Source organism: Papio anubis, chromosome 5 (assembly GCF_008728515.1).
Source record: "Papio anubis isolate 15944 chromosome 5, Panubis1.0, whole genome shotgun sequence".
NCBI classification, from domain to species: domain Eukaryota; kingdom Metazoa; phylum Chordata; class Mammalia; order Primates; family Cercopithecidae; genus Papio; species Papio anubis.
In genome coordinates, this window is record NC_044980.1 from 69645711 (window position 1) to 69664841 (window position 19131).

A 19131-nucleotide genomic window follows, 5' to 3' on the forward strand; every position below is an offset into this window, starting at 1 on the left:
ACCCTAGACCAAGTACTTTCATTGGTATATTTTTCTAGTAATTGTTTAAGACCTTGTTTCTTTCCTGTTGATAATCATTCCAAGCTTTCCTAATTAAAGTATGCCTGTTCCTGTCACTGCAGTTGGCTCTGAAAACCCACCATTAACAGTAATTCGCAAATTTGTATACCTGTTGGACCAAAGTGATTTGGATTTCCAGGAGGAACTAGAGGTTGCACGATTAAGGGAAGAAGTAGTGACCAAGATCAGGGCCAATCAACAGCTGGAAAAAGACCTAAACCTGATGGACATCAAGATTGGACTCCTGGTGAAGAACAGGATCACACTAGAGGTCGGTGGGGTTTTTGGGACTGTCAGCTCCCAGAAGAGGGAAGATGCCTACATACAGTCAAGAGTCATTTAATGACAGGGATACATTTTCAGAAACGTAGCATTAGGTGATTTCATCCTGATGCAAACATCATAGAACACTTACCTAAACATAGATGGTAGAGTCTACTACACACCTAGGCTATATGGTAAAGCCTACTGCTCCTGGGCCACACACCTGTATAGCTTGTGACTGTACTAATACTGCAGGCAATTGTAACACAATGGTAAGTATTTGTGTGTCTAAACATAGCTCAACATAGAAAAAATACAGTGAAAATATTGTACTATAATCTTATAGAACTAATGTCTTATATGAGGTCTACTGTTGACTGAAACATGTTGTTTGTGGTTATATATGTTCATGACACTTTGGTCTAGCTAAGTTCATTTGGAATCTACGATAAGTTTTTATTGTTTTTATTATAAATTAGTGGTTCTCCAGTCTGTAAAATTTTATGCCTCCCCATTTAAAACATTTTGTAAGGCTTCCTTATTCTGAAATGAAATCTATGTGATAAAATGTACTGATGTATATACCTTCAGAATAAGACTAGGGCCTTTATATGAATACAAAAAAGAAATTTAAAGCATAATTATTAATAAAAGCACATATTTTATTGAGAAAATGTATATGCCTGATGACACTGGAAGACATGATACAGTTACCAGGGGTGTGGACCTCTTCACAGAACAGCTACAGATTGTGAGGGCTTCAGTGGCAACTGATGTGGAGAAGTGGTAGAGCTGGCAGGACCTCGTTGCCAGTTGCAATTCTAGAAAATCCTAGATTTTGTGTGGGGAAAATATATTATGCATCTACGTAAAACAATTAGATTCTAGGCTTAGATAATTACAAACAGAATATTGACCTACGTAAATGACCAGTAAGACATTCAAAAGTTCTGTCATGCAAGGTGTAGGGCAATTATTTACACAGGACCATCCCACAAATCGCCAGATCACAGAGCACCTCTCATCCCCAATCCCTGCTCACTAGAAAGCAGGAGTGCCCTTCAATTGTTAAGATATTAAAAAAACATCCCCACGTATTTCCAAAATACGTACAGAGTCACACTGCCCACATTGATAACTTCTAAATAAATCACGGTGTGACTTCATATCTGTGTGAAACCTGCCAATATCAGGGCTCAAAAAAAAGTGTAAAAAGCGTCATTTTTACCCAAGAACAGATGCCTAGGATAAGACCTCTCTCCCTGTCCTTGTTCCCTTCCTATGTGCCACATCAGTTTTCAGGAAACTGATAGGTCGAAGAGGGAAACTGACCTTCTGGAAACTCTGAGAAGGCTACAGTGGCTCATAGGTGGAGCTCCAGCGGCCAGCAACCAAGCGAGTGTTCTGGACAGCTGGGAGATGAGCAGCCACAGGAGGCTGCCAGTTACGTGGGCATGTGAATGCCCCAGGCTGGTCCTCCAGACCTCATAAAGACACCAGGGCAGTTGTGAAGGAGAAAATAAGAAAAACATCATTTTATAAACACAAGTGATCATCTCTTCTAAACATTCAGGAATAAAACTACTTTTATTATTTTATCCAGAAAAACAATAGTATTTTTTTTTAAATAATGTATTTGTATTGTTTGACAAAAATGAGAACTTTTCAAGCGTAATGTATTCCAGAAGGTTTTTTAGAGAATGCTTTTTATAACCTTAAACTACTGTTTCACCCTATCACCATAAAATCATAAACAGGAAATGTCTTGCCTTTTAAAATGAAGGCTTAGTTGCAAATCAGTACATAGTTTAAATAATATGTATCTTTTGGAAACACAATCATGGCAAGTTATCAGATTTTCATGAATGCTTGAGTTTTGTGGGGTTTTTTTTAAAGCCACTTATCACTAATAGATAACATTGTGAAGTTTTTCAACGTATTTGCAAACACCAAATATGTATCCAGCATTTTTTAGTGATTAAACTAATGATTATTAAATATGCAGCTGTTAGCCTTATCATTGACAGAACATTTGTAGTGATGCAAGAACAGAGCAGTTGAAGCTTTATTTATAGTAGTGAAAAAGTGGGAAACGACCTGAAGGCCAGAACAATATGCAGAGGATGATATAATTAGTTTAATATAGATGTTGTATAACCACTAAAAATAATGGTTTTGATACTTCTAAAGCAGGAGGAAAGGTTTGTGATTTAGTAGAGGAGAAAATAGTGCCTAAGGTAGTATGATTTATTTTATTATCAAAAAATAATAATAAGCCAGACGGAGAAAGAAGTTGAGTGATTTTTCTTTGTGTGATAGTTAAGTTTATCTTCTCCCCCTCCTCCCCACACCTTTTTATTTTTAACAATGAGTGTGTGTTTAGTGAGGAAAGAGAGATTGTAAAGGGAAATGGCTTTGTTCTTACAGAACAATGCTAGCTCTTGCTAGTAACCTTAACATTTTTTATAGTTCTTTTAAAAATCGGCATTCCTCCTAAAACCTCAAAATCTGTGGGTTAGTGAAGTGACTAACATTGATTTTAGGCAAAAAGAATGGTTTGGAGAAAGAAGACAAAGCAACTGAAATAGAGGTTTCCTGGAGGCACAGGAGCCAAAAAAAAAAAAAAAAAGTATAGGTCAACCTAGCTGGAAGGAAAGCCTAAATTAAGAGACTAAAGCTAATCTAAAACTAGTACTAAAATTCCCATTCATAAGTGTGATGTATCATCCAGGAGCCCAGATTTGCAGGCCAGAACTACCTGAAACCCAGCATTGAGATTTGTAACTATTAATGCTTAATTATACTACTTCACTGCTTATATTAACATGTGACCTTGAGCATATTTTTTAACCTCTCTCTGAGTGTGTTTTCTTCCTTGGAAAATGTACTAGGTGATTTACATATATTTTTAATCTTCACAGCAACTCAGTAAAATTGCTGTTATTACACTCACTCTATAGATGAGGAAACTGAAGCTTAGATTAACCTGTGCAGGTTTACCAAGCTAATTATACTCTGCAGATACCCATATCGTTACGACTCCAAAGCCCAAGCCCAAGCCCTTCATACTAGCCCACATTTTCTACAAAAATGTTTATATCATGGCATACTACCGGCATGCAGATATCCCCTTATCAGGAAAAGGGGAAAGGTGGCGGTAAAAGGGCAATATTGAGATGTGGGACTATCATGAACAAGCCAAATACGGTTCCTCTTTCAAACCACGGTACTCCTGCAGTGTTCGATATTGATTAAGAATCAGGAAAAGTGAGTTTTGATGAATAAAAAGTAACCGCTCTGTTTGTTATCCTTGTCTGGGTTGGCTCTTGTGTCCATTTTCAAGCTTCCCAAAGCAAACCTCCATTCACCCAAGCACATTCATGAGCAAGTCAGAACCTCACAGGGAGAAGGCAGAGGGGCTATCCCGGTTGCTGTACCCAGCTCTGCCCTTGGAGCTCCAGCAGACAGGCGCTGTTCCATCGGCACAGCCACCGGCCCACCCTCTCTTCCCCTTTCTGGGTTCAGCATTGCCTCCGCTGCTTCCCTCCCTCCATTCCTCTCCCTGTCCTGCCTTCACCAACTCTCTCTGTTTTTAATGCAGAGGAGTTTAGATCTGCCCCAGATCTTGCTCACCACCCCTATCCTCTCTTCTGTATATGGCAAAAACCATTAACCAGAAGATGAAGTCTGCAACAAAACAAAAAGCCCTCAGTTTCTAGAGTGACCTCCACTGAAAACACTTGGGAGGGAAAAGGGGGGGATTATAGGTAACAAGACTTGTTTTCCTGCCATATATTTAAAATCAAGGTAATAGATTTATTCTGTGTATTTGAGGGAGTTGAATGATTTACATGTCGCCAGCTATCTGAAGAGGAAAAATGTGGATTAACTGGCACTGTAAGCCACATTTACTCTAGTGATGTCTTAGGACTTCTTATAGATAAGGATTATCAGACAGCCACCTGCCTAGATTCCCCCTTGACCTCTATCTGGTGGTAACTACACTTCCTTTCTTTGAACTGAAACATTTTATATATTGGTAAAACAAGGGAGAAATGTTGCTGTTTAAAAAATATTATGGGAATGTAAATCAACTCCCCTCTCTGCTTTCCCTATAAAAGCAACTGGGGTGACAGAAGTAAGTGGGTAAGTCAAGGCTACCTCTCTCTGAGCTGAGAATGAGAAGGAATAAAGTCATGGGCCTGGAAGGCAATGGATGTAGCCACATGGAACTGTCTTATTCGAGAGCTTCCTAGAGCTCTGGACCCCGGCTGCTCAATAGGCTGACCCCAGCCATGGGAGAATGGGGTGCCAGGAAGTAAACATATTTAGAGCTTACCCTTTAGGCAAGACCTGACAGTGGTTCTTATCCCCAGTGGCAACTGGAAATGAGGGCGGGCACATGTCGGCTGTGAAAATGACTAGGAGTCCCTGCTGGTATTTGGTGGGAAGGAGCCAGGGTGACAGATGCAAGTAGTGCATGCAGAGCAAAATGCTGTTGTCCACACTGACCATAGTGCCCCTCTAAGGATACAGGCCCGGCATTCCTGATGTGCAAGTAGAGTCCTCATGTAGAGGTCTGGCTAAGAGCTCAGTCAAAAATCTGGAAGAAGTTTTAGGAAAAGCAACTTTCTTGCCACTTACTCTGGGACAGTGAACTAATGCCAAGTGACAGGGGAGGTGTTCTAGAATAGCGACTTTCAAATATGAGTCATGTGCCATTAGGGTCATGAAATCAATTTAGTGTGTCACAATGAGTAATCTTTAGAAGTGGAATAGAATAAAAGCAAATAGAAAATATCAGCACGTACCATTAGCAAGAGAGAGGGTGTATGTGTGTTCACCAATAAAATATGGAAAATGTATTTCTTACTGTGGATCTCAGACTTCTGAGTAGCTAGTACCACAGGCATGAGCCACCACACCTGGCTTATTTTTAAAATTTGTTTGTGCCGATGGGGTCTTGCTCTGTTACCCAGGTTGATCTCAAACTCCTGGCCTGAAGCCATCCTCCCATCTTGGCCTTCCAAAGTGCTGGGATCACAGGCATGAGCCACCACACTTGGCCCACTTCCAACTTTTCTTCCAAAGCTTCCTGGCTTGTCTAAGGCTTCATAGAATTGAAGAAAGTTAGGGCCTTGCTTTGGATTAGGCTTTGGCTTAAAGGAATATTGTGCTGGTTTAATCTTCTATCCATACCACTCAACTTTCTCCATATCAACAATAAGGCCATTTTGATTTTTTTAATCTTTCATGTTTTCACTGAAGTAGCATTTTTTCTTTCTAGAAATTTTTCTTTGCATTCACGACTTAGCTGTTTGGTGCAAGAGGCCTAGCTTTAGGCCTAGCCTATCTTTTGATATAACTTCTTCACTAAGCTTAATCATTTCTAACTTTTCATTTAAAGTGAAAGATGTGTAAATTTCACTTGAACACTTCAAGGCCATCGTATGGTTATTAATTAACCTAATTTTAATATCGTCCTGTCTCAGGGAATAGGGCGCCCAAGGAGAGAAGAGAAAAAGGAAAGTTGGTGAAGCAGTCAGAACTGCTACTTAAGTTATATGGGCATGGTTTGTGGTACCCCAAAACAATTACAGTAGTAACATCAAAGATCCCTGATAGGCCAGGTGCTCACGCCTGTAATCCCAGCACTTTAGAAGGCAGAGGCAGGTGGATCAAGAAGGCAGGAGATCAAGACCAGCCTGGTCAACATGGTGAAACCCCATCTCTACTAAAAATACAAAAATTAGCCAGGCGTGGTGGCAGGCGCCTGTAATCCCAGCTACTCGGGAGGCTGAGGCAGGAGAATCACTTGAACCTGGCAGGCGGAGGTTGCAGTGTGCTGAGGTTGTACCACTGCACTCCAGCCTGGGTGATAGAGAGAGACTCCACTTCAAAAAAAACAGGATCACTGATAACAGCGCCCCATAACAGATAGTATAATAATGAAAAAGTTCTATGTATTACAAGAATTATCAAAATGTGACACAGAGACACAAAGTAAGTACATGCTATTGGAAAAAATGGTGACAATAGGCATGTTCAATGCAGGATTGCACAAATCTTCAATTTGCAAAAAAAAAAAAAAAATGCAATATCTGTGAAGCACAATAAAGCAATGCACAATACAATGAGGTATGCCTGTATTTCCAATTACGTGTGTTTCAATCCTGTATGTGAAGAGAGGAGGAAAAGAGTACAAGAATTAAAAAGCAGTAATCTCATCAATTTTTTACAGGATGTAATTTCACACAGTAAAAAGCTGAATAAGAAAAAAGGAGGAGAAATGGAAATACTGAATAACACCGACAACCAAGGAATAAAAAGTTTGAGTAAGGAGAGGAGAAAAACACTAGAAACATATCAGCAACTGTTTTACCTTTTACAGGTAAGAACAATTTATCTTTCACTCTGAGTCTGGGAGTACTGCTATGTTACATGTCTGTGGCTTACAGGGAGTCTTTTATCATGCTTCAGCTATAATAGCATCCCTGTGTTGAGCATCTACTAAGTACCAAGGCTATTTTTGGTGCTTTACATACATTCTCTCATTTAATTCTTACCATAACCCTGGGAGCCGCGAGAGAATAAGTACTATTGTTATTCCTGCATTACAGATGAGAAAACTGAGACACAGCCAGTACATGCAGTACATGATAAAGCAAGGGTTTTGAAACGCAGGCAGTTTGACTTCAGAGCCCATGCTCTTCACAATATTATACTGCGGTTACCTGCAGAAACAATATAAATCTGATAGTAACAAAACAAAAACAGGTACAGTCATCCATGAAAAAATTAAAATAACTGTATGTGAAAAACAGATATTTACCAGAACCAATCTCCCCTTCTGTGGGGGAAAGAGCCAGAGGGTTTGGGATTTCAAAACAGTACTTCTTTTTTCTTTTATTTTCATGATGTTACTGTGATCTAAATGAATAGTAATTTTCCATTGCTTCCTGAGTGATGGTGAGAACTAATAAGTTTGACTGGTTATGGTTGGACTTTGATGAATCACTTATTGTTTTGTTTGACCATTGATTCAGCCTGTCAGGCCTACTAGCACATACAGCTAGTCACAAAGGGAACTGCATGATAGCGATAGAGATAAACAAGCATCCTCTTCAGCAGGAAAAGTTTCCCCAAAGAGGTGGATCCATAGTTCTCCCTTGGAAGAGTCAGATGTCTCTCAGAGTGGGGCCACTGTTGGAATTCCTTCAAAGCCCGGAGATGCTTAGGTCTTTGAGGATGTCACTGTCTGTAGATGTATAGAGAGCACATTACACAAACCATAAATAGGAGGTGTGGCAAATCTCATGGAGAAACACGATGTTAATTTTGGTAGGTTTGAAATTTCTCTACTTGGAATAAGAGGTTGGAGAACATCTTCAAACATATGAACATCTTCACACAAGTGGCCACCACATGGCGGTACAGAAGGAAAAGGTTAACAGTACTTAGAATTGTCTGTGGAACCCACTGTTTCACGCCGGCAAACTTAGAAAGAAAGGGGGCTCACTTTAAGCAGGAAAGGACTTTGGTCTGCCTAATTTAGTAGTCAACTACCAGTTTGAAAGTTAATCTTAGGCACTTATCATTTTTTATATCCATGAAATTTCAAGCGTATTGAAGATTCTGTAGAATTTAGTTTTCTCAATTTGACAGAATTTGTCACAAGTCAAAATCTAGTCATTGACCTAAGACTTGCATTGTTTATTAGATAAATGGAGGCATTTGGGAAGAAGAAAAAGCACAGGAGCATGTTTAGAATAATCCCACCAAACTTTATCCACAAACAGTCCAAAATGTACAACCAAAGGGTGCAACCATTCAGTTGTATCAAGTGAAATCTCTGTTGAAATCATGTATTTTTCTTCTCCTTCTCTTCTTTTGAGACATTAGCCCATTATCACTGAAGAAATTATAGAAAAGCAAATGACCTGGATTCCTTCAGCCCATAGGTTACACTTTAGCAAGACTTCTTCTTTTTTTGTAGAGATAAGGTCTCACTCTCTCGCCCAGGCAGGAGTGCAGTGGAGCAACCACAGCTCTCTGCAGCCTTCGTCTCCTGGGCTCAAGCAATCCTCCCACCTTGGCCTCCTAAGTAGCTGGGACTACAGATACATGCCACAATGCCTGGCTAATTTTTTTGTGTTTTTTGTAGAGACAGGGTTTTTCCATGTTGCGCAGGCTGATCTCAAACACCTGAGCTCAAGTGATCCACCCACCTCAGCCTCTTAAAGCACTAGGATTCCAGGCATGAGACACCACACCCGATGTAGCAAAAATTCTTAACCAAAGCCACAGGTCAGCTAGTATACAGGTTTTTGGGGGATTTGTCTCTTCAGTGTGAAACTGAATTTAAAAATTTTAGGTAACCTTAGGAGGAATGGTGAGTAGACATCTTTATTTAGTCCTAGAGTAAGTTTCCTTTCTCCTAATTCCTATATACTTCACATTGGAAAAGAGTCACTACAGAGCTATCAAGAAAAAGTACTGAGCTGCTTATTTATAAAATTTCAACCCATCATTATGAACTTAAAAGTAAACCTAAATGGTAAAGTAAACCAGAATTTGAGGTTTCTTAAAAGCTGCCCAAACTGCTTGAGTATATTAGATGAATACTAGTTTTCAAGTATAGAAAAATTTTCTTCTCTTGTCAGAAAGAAGATGAAGATTAGGAGTATTAAATTTCTCTTTGAACATACTTTCCTCTGTAACCTGAATACTATTGTTCTCTTTGAACTTCTACCTGGTAGGTGTAGCTGCTGGAGAAAAGCCACATCACCATGAAGGCTGGTTCTGTATCCAACGGGTCCATCCTCATCAGAACCCGCAGGGTTCCACGTCCATTTTAAGTTCTTTGTTGTTTTTTGCTTATGGTCTTCTGGCACTTCCCTTATCAACTGTCCTGACCTTCACTCCTCTCTTCAACCTCCCTACCTCACTCCCCCTTCTCACTCTGTGTAGAACATTGTGGCCATTTTGCTGTTCCCACATTGTAAATGTATTCTTTTCTTGTTCTTTCCAGTCTGACAAGATAGTATGCATTTCCTTCTACTCATCCATCGATCCTTCTAGGCCAGTCTATATAGCTGGGCCCTTAGTCCACTTTTTTTTTTTTTTTTTTTTTTTTTTTTTAAAGATATAGAGTTTGTGTTGTCTAGGCTGGAATACAGTGGTATGATCACGTCTCACTGCAGCCTCAAAATACTGGGCTCAAATGATCCTCCCAACCTCAGCCTCCTGAGTAGCAAGGACTGCATGCATGCACCACCACGCCTAGCTAACTTATTTTTACTTTTTTCTAGAGACAGGGCCTGTCCATGTTGCCCAGGCTTGTCTCGAACTCCTGGGCTCAAGCTATCCTTCTGCCTGTCTCTCAAAGTGCTGGAATTATAGGTGCAAGCCACCATGCCCAAGCTTTGCCAGTGTCTTTGGACACCAGATTCTGTTGGCTACCCACCCTGTCTTCTGCGTCTCTACAATAAATATTAGTATGTGGCTCAAAAAGGTCAACAGTGAAAAGTAGATATAATATGTTAAGTATATCATATAGTGTGTATCATTTAAATCCTATCATAATTTTCTACTATAGCTTCCTATAGTATGATATGAATAATATTAAGTAATTAATATTTGATATTAATATTTTAAAATATTAATATACAATAGGAAGCTAAAGTAGAAAGTTATATAATATCAGTCTAAAGGAAACTGTAGTAGAAAGTTATACTATATACTAATAGCATAGAGATGAATACCTGGCACATAAAAATTATTTTATATACTCATCTATATGCTTTTAGTGACATTAAGTCATTGAAGACAGGGAATCGGATATTGCTTTGTGCTTTAATAATATATTAACTTATTGTTTTGCGGGATTTTTTTGTTTTCTTTTTCCTTCTTTCCTTCTAGACCAACCCTTTATACTTGGCTAAGCTGATTTTCCAGATGCCACAGAACAAGTCCACTAAATTTATGGATACTGTTATTTTCACACTGTATAATTATGCCTCTAATCAGCGAGAAGAATATCTACTTCTCAAGCTTTTTAAAACTGCTCTGGAGGAAGAAATAAAGTATGTATACAAATATGTATGTAAAAATACCAATGAATAGATCCTTTTGTTAGTGGTGGCTGTCTTTGGTTTACTAAAATTATTTTTAAATTCATATAAGTTATTCCCACATATTAAAATATATCAAGTTTCTTGAGAATACTTCTATATCGTTAGAGCTATATTCAAGTACCATTTTCTCCCACCAATGATACTTTCTGTAGTGTCAAATTAACTTTTGATTTTGTATATCTGTAACAACTGAAAATCAATATTATATTGAAAGTCAGTGAAAACATTTAACTTAATTAAAATTCTGAGTTGTAAGGCCATTAATGGGTGAGAATGCAGAGTGCAATCTCTGCCGAAATAGTCTTCCCTTCTTACTAGAACTTAAGCTACTTTTGCTAATTTATTTTCTGACTCAGTTAATGTAAAAATTGTATAGGTAGCTATAATGAGTGGACTGAGAAACATGCATGAGAAATGTCCGTAGCTCAGGTGGCCTTCCTAACTTGTGGAAACCTTAAGTTATACTAGTTCCTATTGGTTTTGGGAGCACGGGAGCCAGGCACCTCTGCCCTCTGGGTGTCTGTAAGCCCATGAGAAATGTGATTCATCAGCAATAGGAATGCTATGCAGTGGAATGTGGTAAGTACTAAATGAAGGACACTTCTAAATGAAGGACATGCACAATGTATTAGGTTAGAGGATAGGAGGAAAGATTCCAGCTAGATTGACTAGTAAAGATTTTGTAGAAGAGGAGGTGCTTGACCCAAAACCTTGAGGAATAGCTGCAATTTTTATGAGAAGAGATAGAAAAGGGAAACAAGGCACAATGGTGGTGGAAACGGCATGGGCATAGGTCCCAGAAGGAAAGTAAATTAGTCTAGCCAGAATGTGACTTAATTACTAACTACCAGGAGATGAATCCTGAAAGATAGGGTAGGGCCAGGTAGTGGGAGACTGAGTAAAGGCCCAGCTATTAAGGCTCTATTTGCTTTTTGGGGATCTGTGAAATCTTTCTTCTTCTCCTTCTTCTTCTTCTTCTCCTTCTTCTTCTTCTTCTCCTTCTTCTTCTTCTTCTCCTTCTTCTTCTTCTTCTCCTTCTTCTTCTTCTCCTTCTTCTTTCTTCTCATTCTTCTTCTTCTTCTTCTCCTTCTTCTTCTTCTTCTCCTTCTTCTTCTTCTTCTCCTTCTTCTTCTTCTTCTCCTTCTTCTTCTTCTTCCTTCTTCTTCTTCTTCTCCTTCTTCTTCTTCTTCTCCTTCTTCTTCTTCTTCTCCTTCTTCTTCTTCTCCCTCCTTCTTCTTCTCCCTCCTTCTTCTTCTTCTCCCTCCTTCTTCTTCTCCCTCCTTCTTCTTCTTCTCCTCCTTCTTCTTCTTCTCCTCCTTCTTCTTCTTCTCCTCCTTCTTCTTCTTCTCCTCCTTCTTCTTCTTCTCCTCCTTCTTCTTCTTCTCCTTCTTCTTCTTCTCCTCCTTCTTCTTCTTCTCCTTCTTCTTCTTCTCCTTCTTCTTCTTCCTCTTCTTCTTCTTCTTCCTCTTCTTCTTCTTCTTCCTCTTCTTCTTCTCCTCCCTTCCTCCTTCTCCTCCCTTCCTCCTTCTCCTCCCTCCTCCTTCTTCTTCTTCTTTAAGACAAAGTCTCACTCTGTCTCCCCAGCTGGAGTGCAATGGTATGATCTCAGTTCACTTCAACCTCCGCCTCCCGGGTTCATGCCATTCTCCTGCCTCCGCCTCCTGAGTAGCTGGGACTACAAGCACCCGCCACCAGCTAATTTTTGTATTTTTAGTAGAGAAGAGGTTTCACCATGTTGGCCAGGCTGATCTCGAACTCCTGACTTCAGGGGGATAGGTCCCAGAGAGATGGCGGGTGAAGCTGTGCATGCACATGAGGTCTGAGGGGAGAACGTGGGTTTTGGTTGGACTCTGGTAGACCAGTTATTCTTTTGTTTGGGCATTGATTCACCCTCATTCGCCTTACAAGCACCTACAGTTAGTCAAAAAATAAACAAAAATAGCATTTAAAGGTGAGAAGAGGAGCCAGCAAAGGAAATAAAAAGGAATGACTGGATAAGATAAGAACCAGGCACTGTCAGGCTCTAAAGGGGAAGGAGGTGGAAGAGAGAGAGAAAGTGGTCAAGAGGGAGAAGAGAAAGGGAAGGAAGAGAGGAGAGAGGCCCAAAGAATCAGCAACCATAAATCAAGAAAAGCTCTCTCAGCCATCTAATGTGGCTAGAAGCTGTATTGCAGCTTTGAGTGGGATTTGAAAAAGTGAAAACAGTTCATTCAATCAAGAAAGTTGTTTTTGAAATTTGATAACTACAGGGGCATGATACTTGAGTGTCACCCAGTATTGTTAGTCCTGGTCCATTTTCAGCTCATACCTGCCTTCTAGATTGAAATTGAGGCTATGACTTTATTTTCAGATCCTCAAATTGCTCATCTAAGAAACATACACCTTATAGACTGGGAACAGTGGCTCATGCCTGTAATCCCAGCACTTTGGGAGACCAAGGCGGGTAGATCGTTTGAGGTCAGAGTTGGGACCAGCCTGGCCAACAATGGTGAAACTCCATCTCTCTGAAAATACAAAAATTAGCTGGGCATGGTGGCGCGTGCCTGTAATCCCAGCTACTCAGGAGGTTGAGACAGGAGAATTGCTTGAACCCTGGAGGAGGAGGTTGCAGTGAGCCAAGATCACACCACTGCATTCCAGCCTGGGCAATAGAGTGAGACTCTGTCTCAAAAAGAAAAAAGAAATATATACCTTATAAATGATTGCTTGTTTTTGAAGCACACCAACTTAGATTTTCATAAAGAAAAGTATAATTCCATGAAGTCCTTGCCTTCCAGAGGGAAGATACATTGTTTAAAACTGTATCCAGGCCCAGTGCCATGGCTTACGTCTGTATTTTCAGCACTTTGGGAGGCCAAGGCAGGGAGATCACCTGAGATCAGGAGTTCGAGACCAGCCTGGCCAACATGGTGAAACCCCATCTTAAAGTACAAAAATTAGCCCCAGGCATATGGTGGCACACACCTGTAGTCCCAGCTACTCAGGAGGCTGAGGCAGGAGAACTGCTTGAACCTGGGAAGTGGAAGTTTCAGTGAACCAAGATCACACCACTGCACTCTAGCCTGGGTGACAGAGCAAGACTGTCTCAAAAAAAAAAAAAACAAAAAAAAAAACTGTATCCATAGAAGCAAACCATTTTGTTTTGTCTTGGGCTTTTTTAGATCGAAGGTGGACCAGGTACAGGACATAGTTACTGGTAACCCTACAGTCATCAAGATGGTCGTCAGCTTCAATAGAGGTGCCCGGGGACAGAACACCCTGCGCCAACTCCTGGCTGCAGTGGTGAAAGAGATCATCGAGGACAAGTCGCTGATTATCAACACGAACCCTGTAGAGGTGTACAAGGCTTGGGTGAACCAACTAGAAACACAGACTGGAGAGGCCAGGTAATAGAGTCAGGAAGGTGTTGGTCTTCTGTTGTGCTTTTTGATATTTTCACATGTGTATTTATTTACGCCCTTAAACTTTGTTAGGCAAACAGTACATAGTCAATTGTCAATCCAAAATGTTACCTCCCTTTAACATATCCATGCAAATTACGTCTTGATACTAAAAGGTATTTTCAGATTTCAGAGCCAGGTGATCCCCAATGCCACAACTTCCATAATTCTCTCCCTTGTTTGTTTTCTTTGTGTATTTCTAAACCTCGACCTAGAGATGGTGCAGACTCTCTCTTCACCTGATAATACATACTTTTTTACAGTTACCAATCAAGTAACTTTACTGTGTAAGGTTTAACAATCCAGGTTGGACTGGCTTATTCCAAGTGGTGGTTTGTAGATTTAAGCAATCCTAGCTTCTTGTTTCCTGTAAAAGGATGTCTGTGAAATAAAGTGTACACAGAGAATTTTGTAATTATGTGGCTGGTTGTCACAGTACTATTTGTAATAATAAAAAGTCAGGAAAAGTCAAAATATTTAGCGTTGAGGAATTTGTTAAATAAATGTTGGTATAGCACATAATGGAATAAGTATTTGGAATGGTGGTGTAGATATACATTTCTTGGCACAGAAAAAGTTCATGGTATATTTTCCAGTTGGAGTTAGGTGCAATAACCCATTTTTCTGGGAAAAGAATGCTCATTGCATACACCACACAGGATCTGTATAGAATGTCTATATACACAAATTGCATTATACTCATCAACACGTGAGGCCCATAGACATACATGCACAGAGGAGGATTTGGACAGTTATGCCCTAAGGTATGAAAATTGGTTGTCTGCTTTGGTATTGTTTTAGATGATATGTGATTTTATTTTTCTGTAATGAACATTTGCTTTTTATAATTAAAAGAAACTTAGCTGAGTCTAAATTACCTGGGTCTGCCTATTATTTTGCCAGAAGAGCCCAGAGGGACAGCCTCAAGTCCTTCCTGCTCCAAGTTGCAGAAGGTACCCTCTGTGAGGGTGGAGCCTCCCCTCATTTACTAACATTTTGTTACTGGTGCCAGCGGGCAAAGTCCAATTCACTATACAAAGCTTGACTATAGAACCAACTTGGCAGGAAAAATTAATGCTTGTACCTAAGCCTCCAGTTAATTTAAAGCCTTTGTGTTTTCAGCAAGTTGCCTTATGATGTGACCACAGAACAAGCTTTAACATACCCAGAAGTGAAAAATAAACTGGAGGCTTCCATTGAGAACCTGAGAAGGGTCACCGACAAAGTCCTGAATTCTATCATTTCTTCCCTTGATCTACTGCCGTAAGTTGCACTTGCAGCAAGTTTAACATTCTTTCCTGGAAGTTCTTGGAATATGATGTAAAATAAGCCCCTGTAGTGAAGACAGCAGTTTTCCCTTATACTGTGTTTACTATTTTAAAAGATTGCTACATTTACCTTTTAAATCCTGAGTGTTCTGTAAAGAAGGGGCAATACTTCAGTAGCAAACACAGCTCAGTTATTATCATCAGTGGAAGTCCTGTGATTCCATTACCATCTCATCTTATGTTTAATTTTTAGAAAAACTACTCAGCTGAAGTTGACTGGAACAATTGCTGTGTGTTTTTTCCTCACTCCGCCTTTTTTCCATTATTTTCTTTTGTCATCTGTTTTATATGTAGTTATGGATTGAGGTATATAGCCAAAGTACTGAAGAATTCGATCCATGAGAAATTCCCCGATGCAACAGAAGATGAGCTATTAAAGGTAGATTTTCAAGGGTAATCTCACCATAGCTTCTCCTGGGGTTTGAATCAAAATTACCAACATATAACTTTGTAAGATTGTTCCCCATGTGTAATTATTTATAAAAAGCTGCAGGTCTTCTGTTTCTAATGACTCTCAAGATAATTGATTAAGCTGAGGTTAATTTGGAGATCCTAGACATTATTGAAATTCTTGTATTAGAGCATTTTGGGAGCAATGAGCATTTTTTCATCAAAAACAACTTTGCAAATTATGCTATTAATAATGTGCGATTGTATTCATTGCCTTTACTTAACTCCTTGTTAGGATTTACATCAGAAAATGATCTGCTTTCTCTTGGGAAACGTAGGGAATATATATCTTAAAAAAAAAAACTAAACTAAAACTCTTGAGTTTTCTTTCTTAAAAATGGTCTTGCACTTCTACATCACTCCAGATTGTTGGAAACCTCCTGTACTATCGGTACATGAATCCAGCCATTGTAGCTCCAGATGGCTTTGATATCATCGACATGACAGCTGGAGGTCAGATAAATTCTGACCAAAGGAGAAACTTAGGATCGGTGGCCAAGGTTCTTCAGCATGCAGCCTCCAACAAGCTGTTTGAAGGAGAAAATGAGCATCTCTCATCTATGAACAATTATTTATCAGAGACATATCAGGAATTCAGGTGAGAGGGGCCGTTAGTTTTGGAGAAACATGCAAGAATGGTAGGCAAGAATAATATGTGCTCTGTGCCCAGAGCTAGAGTGGGCATGGAGGACAGGAACCCCAGGTGGTTACAAGCATTTCTTCTACCAACCACTCGGGGAAAGAGGAGAGAGGGAAGTGCAGGCAAGATTGCCTCTGCCTGGCGATCCCATCCCACCCCAACTGCTGCACTCCCATTACACTGAGTCTTTTCTGTGCGTATTATTTCTGCTGCTGACAAAATGGAATGCTTGTTCTTCCTTGTAGGCTACAGGCTTCTAGTACCTAGAATTTAAAAATCAAAATAGCAGATTTCTGCTTTTTTCAACTTAAGAAGAGAGGAATCATTTTTAAAAAGTTTTCCTATGAGGAAGAACTTGCCTTATCTACATCAAATACGTTTGACCCTTGATTAACACAGGTTTGAAGTGCTCGGGTCTACTTATATATAGATTTTTCAACCAAAGACAGAGAGAAAATACAGTATTCATGGGATGCAACACCCACATATACAGACAGATGACTTTTCACATACATGGTTCCACAAGGCCAATTTCAAACTTGACTATGCACAAATTTTGGTGTGTATGGGGGTCCTGGAACCAATCCCCCAAACATACCAAGGGACGACTGTAGTAGGAAATGGAATACTTGATTTTGAAAGGTTAGGAAAGCCCAGATTTTATATTTGTTGATGATTGTGTATGTGAATATGTTCTGTTCTATTTTCAAGCCTTTCTTAATGACACATTTAAGAAGATTTAATTCTATTGATTTGTGTTTCCAAGTTATATCACTAATCATTAACAAGAAAGGCATGAGTCTGGTAGTCAGATTCACTCCTCCTAGAGCTCTGAGGAAGCACTTTCCTCTTGTCATGTTTGTTCTCATGTCTGCCATTTAATCAACAGGCCATAGAAGTATAACATCAATTTTGCCTCTTTTAAATCCTCACTTGGAAACTTATTTCCTATTCCTCAGTCTCCCTCTGGGTGAGTGACTTATCTGAAAACAAAGGTAGTTCATGATTACTCATTTCTATTTAGAATTTGTGGTCTTTTGTGAGAAAATTACCCCAAATCCTCTTACTACAGAAAGTGTTGATTTTTCAAGCTGCAATTGTTTCATTCTTCTCACCGACTAAAAAAGTAATATCCAGGCTGGGCAACATAGGGAGACCTCATCTCTACAAAAAAATTTAAAAAATGATCCAGGCGTGGTGGCAGGCACCTGTAGTCCCAACTACTCAGGAGGCTGAGATGGGAGGATCACTTGAGCCCGGGAGGTTGAGGCTGCAGTGAGCCGTGTTTGTGCCACTGTATTCCAGCCCAGGTGACAGGGTGAGACGCTGTCACACATACACACACACAAAGTAATATCCATTTCCCACATTTCTCATGAACTTTTAACTGCTGTTATTCCTATCAGTCATTTATGTTCCCAGCTATTCTTTATTTAAAAAAAAAACAAAAACCAAGACCAAAGAAGTGAGCCTCTTCTAAACTTGTCCTTTCTTCCACTCATATTTATCCTTTGTGTTTCTCAGAAATCTACAAAAAATTATAACCAAAGCAGCATAGGAAAACTGATTGTCACATGGGAACATGCTCCCCACAACGGGGCTCTGCTGTTTAACCTCCCCCAGCCTCTGGCTGGGAAAGCAGAGGTCATTTCTGGTACATAAGACCCTGGTGCCCATAGGAGAGATACCAACAATGATTTCAGGCATACGAAACATTTACAACTTTATAGAATAAAATATATATTCGACCTGCACAAGACTTGTTTAGGCAAAAAATACATAGAACTACTAAACTGTGATCACAGCATGTCTCACTTTTCTTGATCTCTGTCAAAACTTGCTATAGCTTAAAATGGATTTTTTAGGGTCTGAGTACTGGGACATGTTATGTGTCTGGATGTCTAGCCTTAACAGTCTTTCCATCAGCCAGCAGATATTTGCAGCAACAAAGAAGAGTAGACTTAATCTCATTTTTGTCAAACTGGTAACAGAAGCTCTGAAGGGTGATTAGGGTGATGCAGGCCCAGGAGCTTGTGCTGTTTAAAGCAGCAAATTTGACTAATTGTTTTTTCTATTGTAGTCCTCACAGAGACTTGATTCTTAGATCAAGAATTATCATTTTTGACTTTTTATTTTAAGTTTCAGGGACCATTTTTAAAGTAACATTTTTAAGATGACCTGTGCATAGGTCACTATATCACTAAGTCACAAACAGGGCCTGAGGCCCTTGCCACTCTCTCCAGTCCTGTTTGAGGAGCTGGGTCCAATATCCAGAAACATGGATGCAGCTCCGACAGCCAGGAGCCAGCCTGAAAGAAGCCGTAACACGTCCTCTCAAGGTTTGAGTTGGGAGCAAAGTACATGTCATCATTCAAATTTTCCTAGCTATTTTGATGAAACTGTTTAATGCACACATTTGAGTCTATCTTAAGACTTTTTCCCCCTTTATTAGGAAATATTTCAAAGAAGCATGTAATGTCCCTGAGCCAGAAGAGAAGTTTAATATGGACAAATACACAGACCTGGTGACAGTCAGCAAACCAGTCATTTATATTTCAATAGAAGAAATCATCAGCACACATTCAGTAAGTGGGGCTGGGGAGGCGTCTTAGCGATGGACCTATGGTTTAAGCATCTGTTATCTTGAAAATGTTTAATCTCTACAGGACTTATTGTACACATGTGCTAATACTCATATTCTTAACCCTAAAAATCCCTCAATTATTTATTCCATGACTCTTATACAGTAATAAAACTCCTTCTCCCAAACAAGAAAATTCTATTTTTACATGATATATTTATTCCCTGACTCC

General features: G+C 39.6%; 1 protein-coding gene across 8 annotated transcripts in view; it reads left to right on the forward strand.

Annotated features, from left to right (window-relative positions):
* Positions 1-19131, forward strand: part of IQGAP2 (IQ motif containing GTPase activating protein 2) — a 311257-nt gene that overhangs the window by 260839 nt on the left and 31287 nt on the right. For all 8 annotated transcript variants that reach the window (XM_031666244.1, XM_031666249.1, XM_031666245.1 and 5 more), the window contains 8 exons: positions 123-331; positions 6566-6715; positions 10246-10409; positions 13622-13846; positions 15023-15163; positions 15523-15607; positions 16044-16276; positions 18771-18903. In XM_031666244.1, the coding sequence (XP_031522104.1) occupies positions 123-331; positions 6566-6715; positions 10246-10409; positions 13622-13846; positions 15023-15163; positions 15523-15607; positions 16044-16276; positions 18771-18903 (1340 nt within the window). The remainder of the gene's footprint in view (positions 1-122; positions 332-6565; positions 6716-10245; positions 10410-13621; positions 13847-15022; positions 15164-15522; positions 15608-16043; positions 16277-18770; positions 18904-19131) is intronic.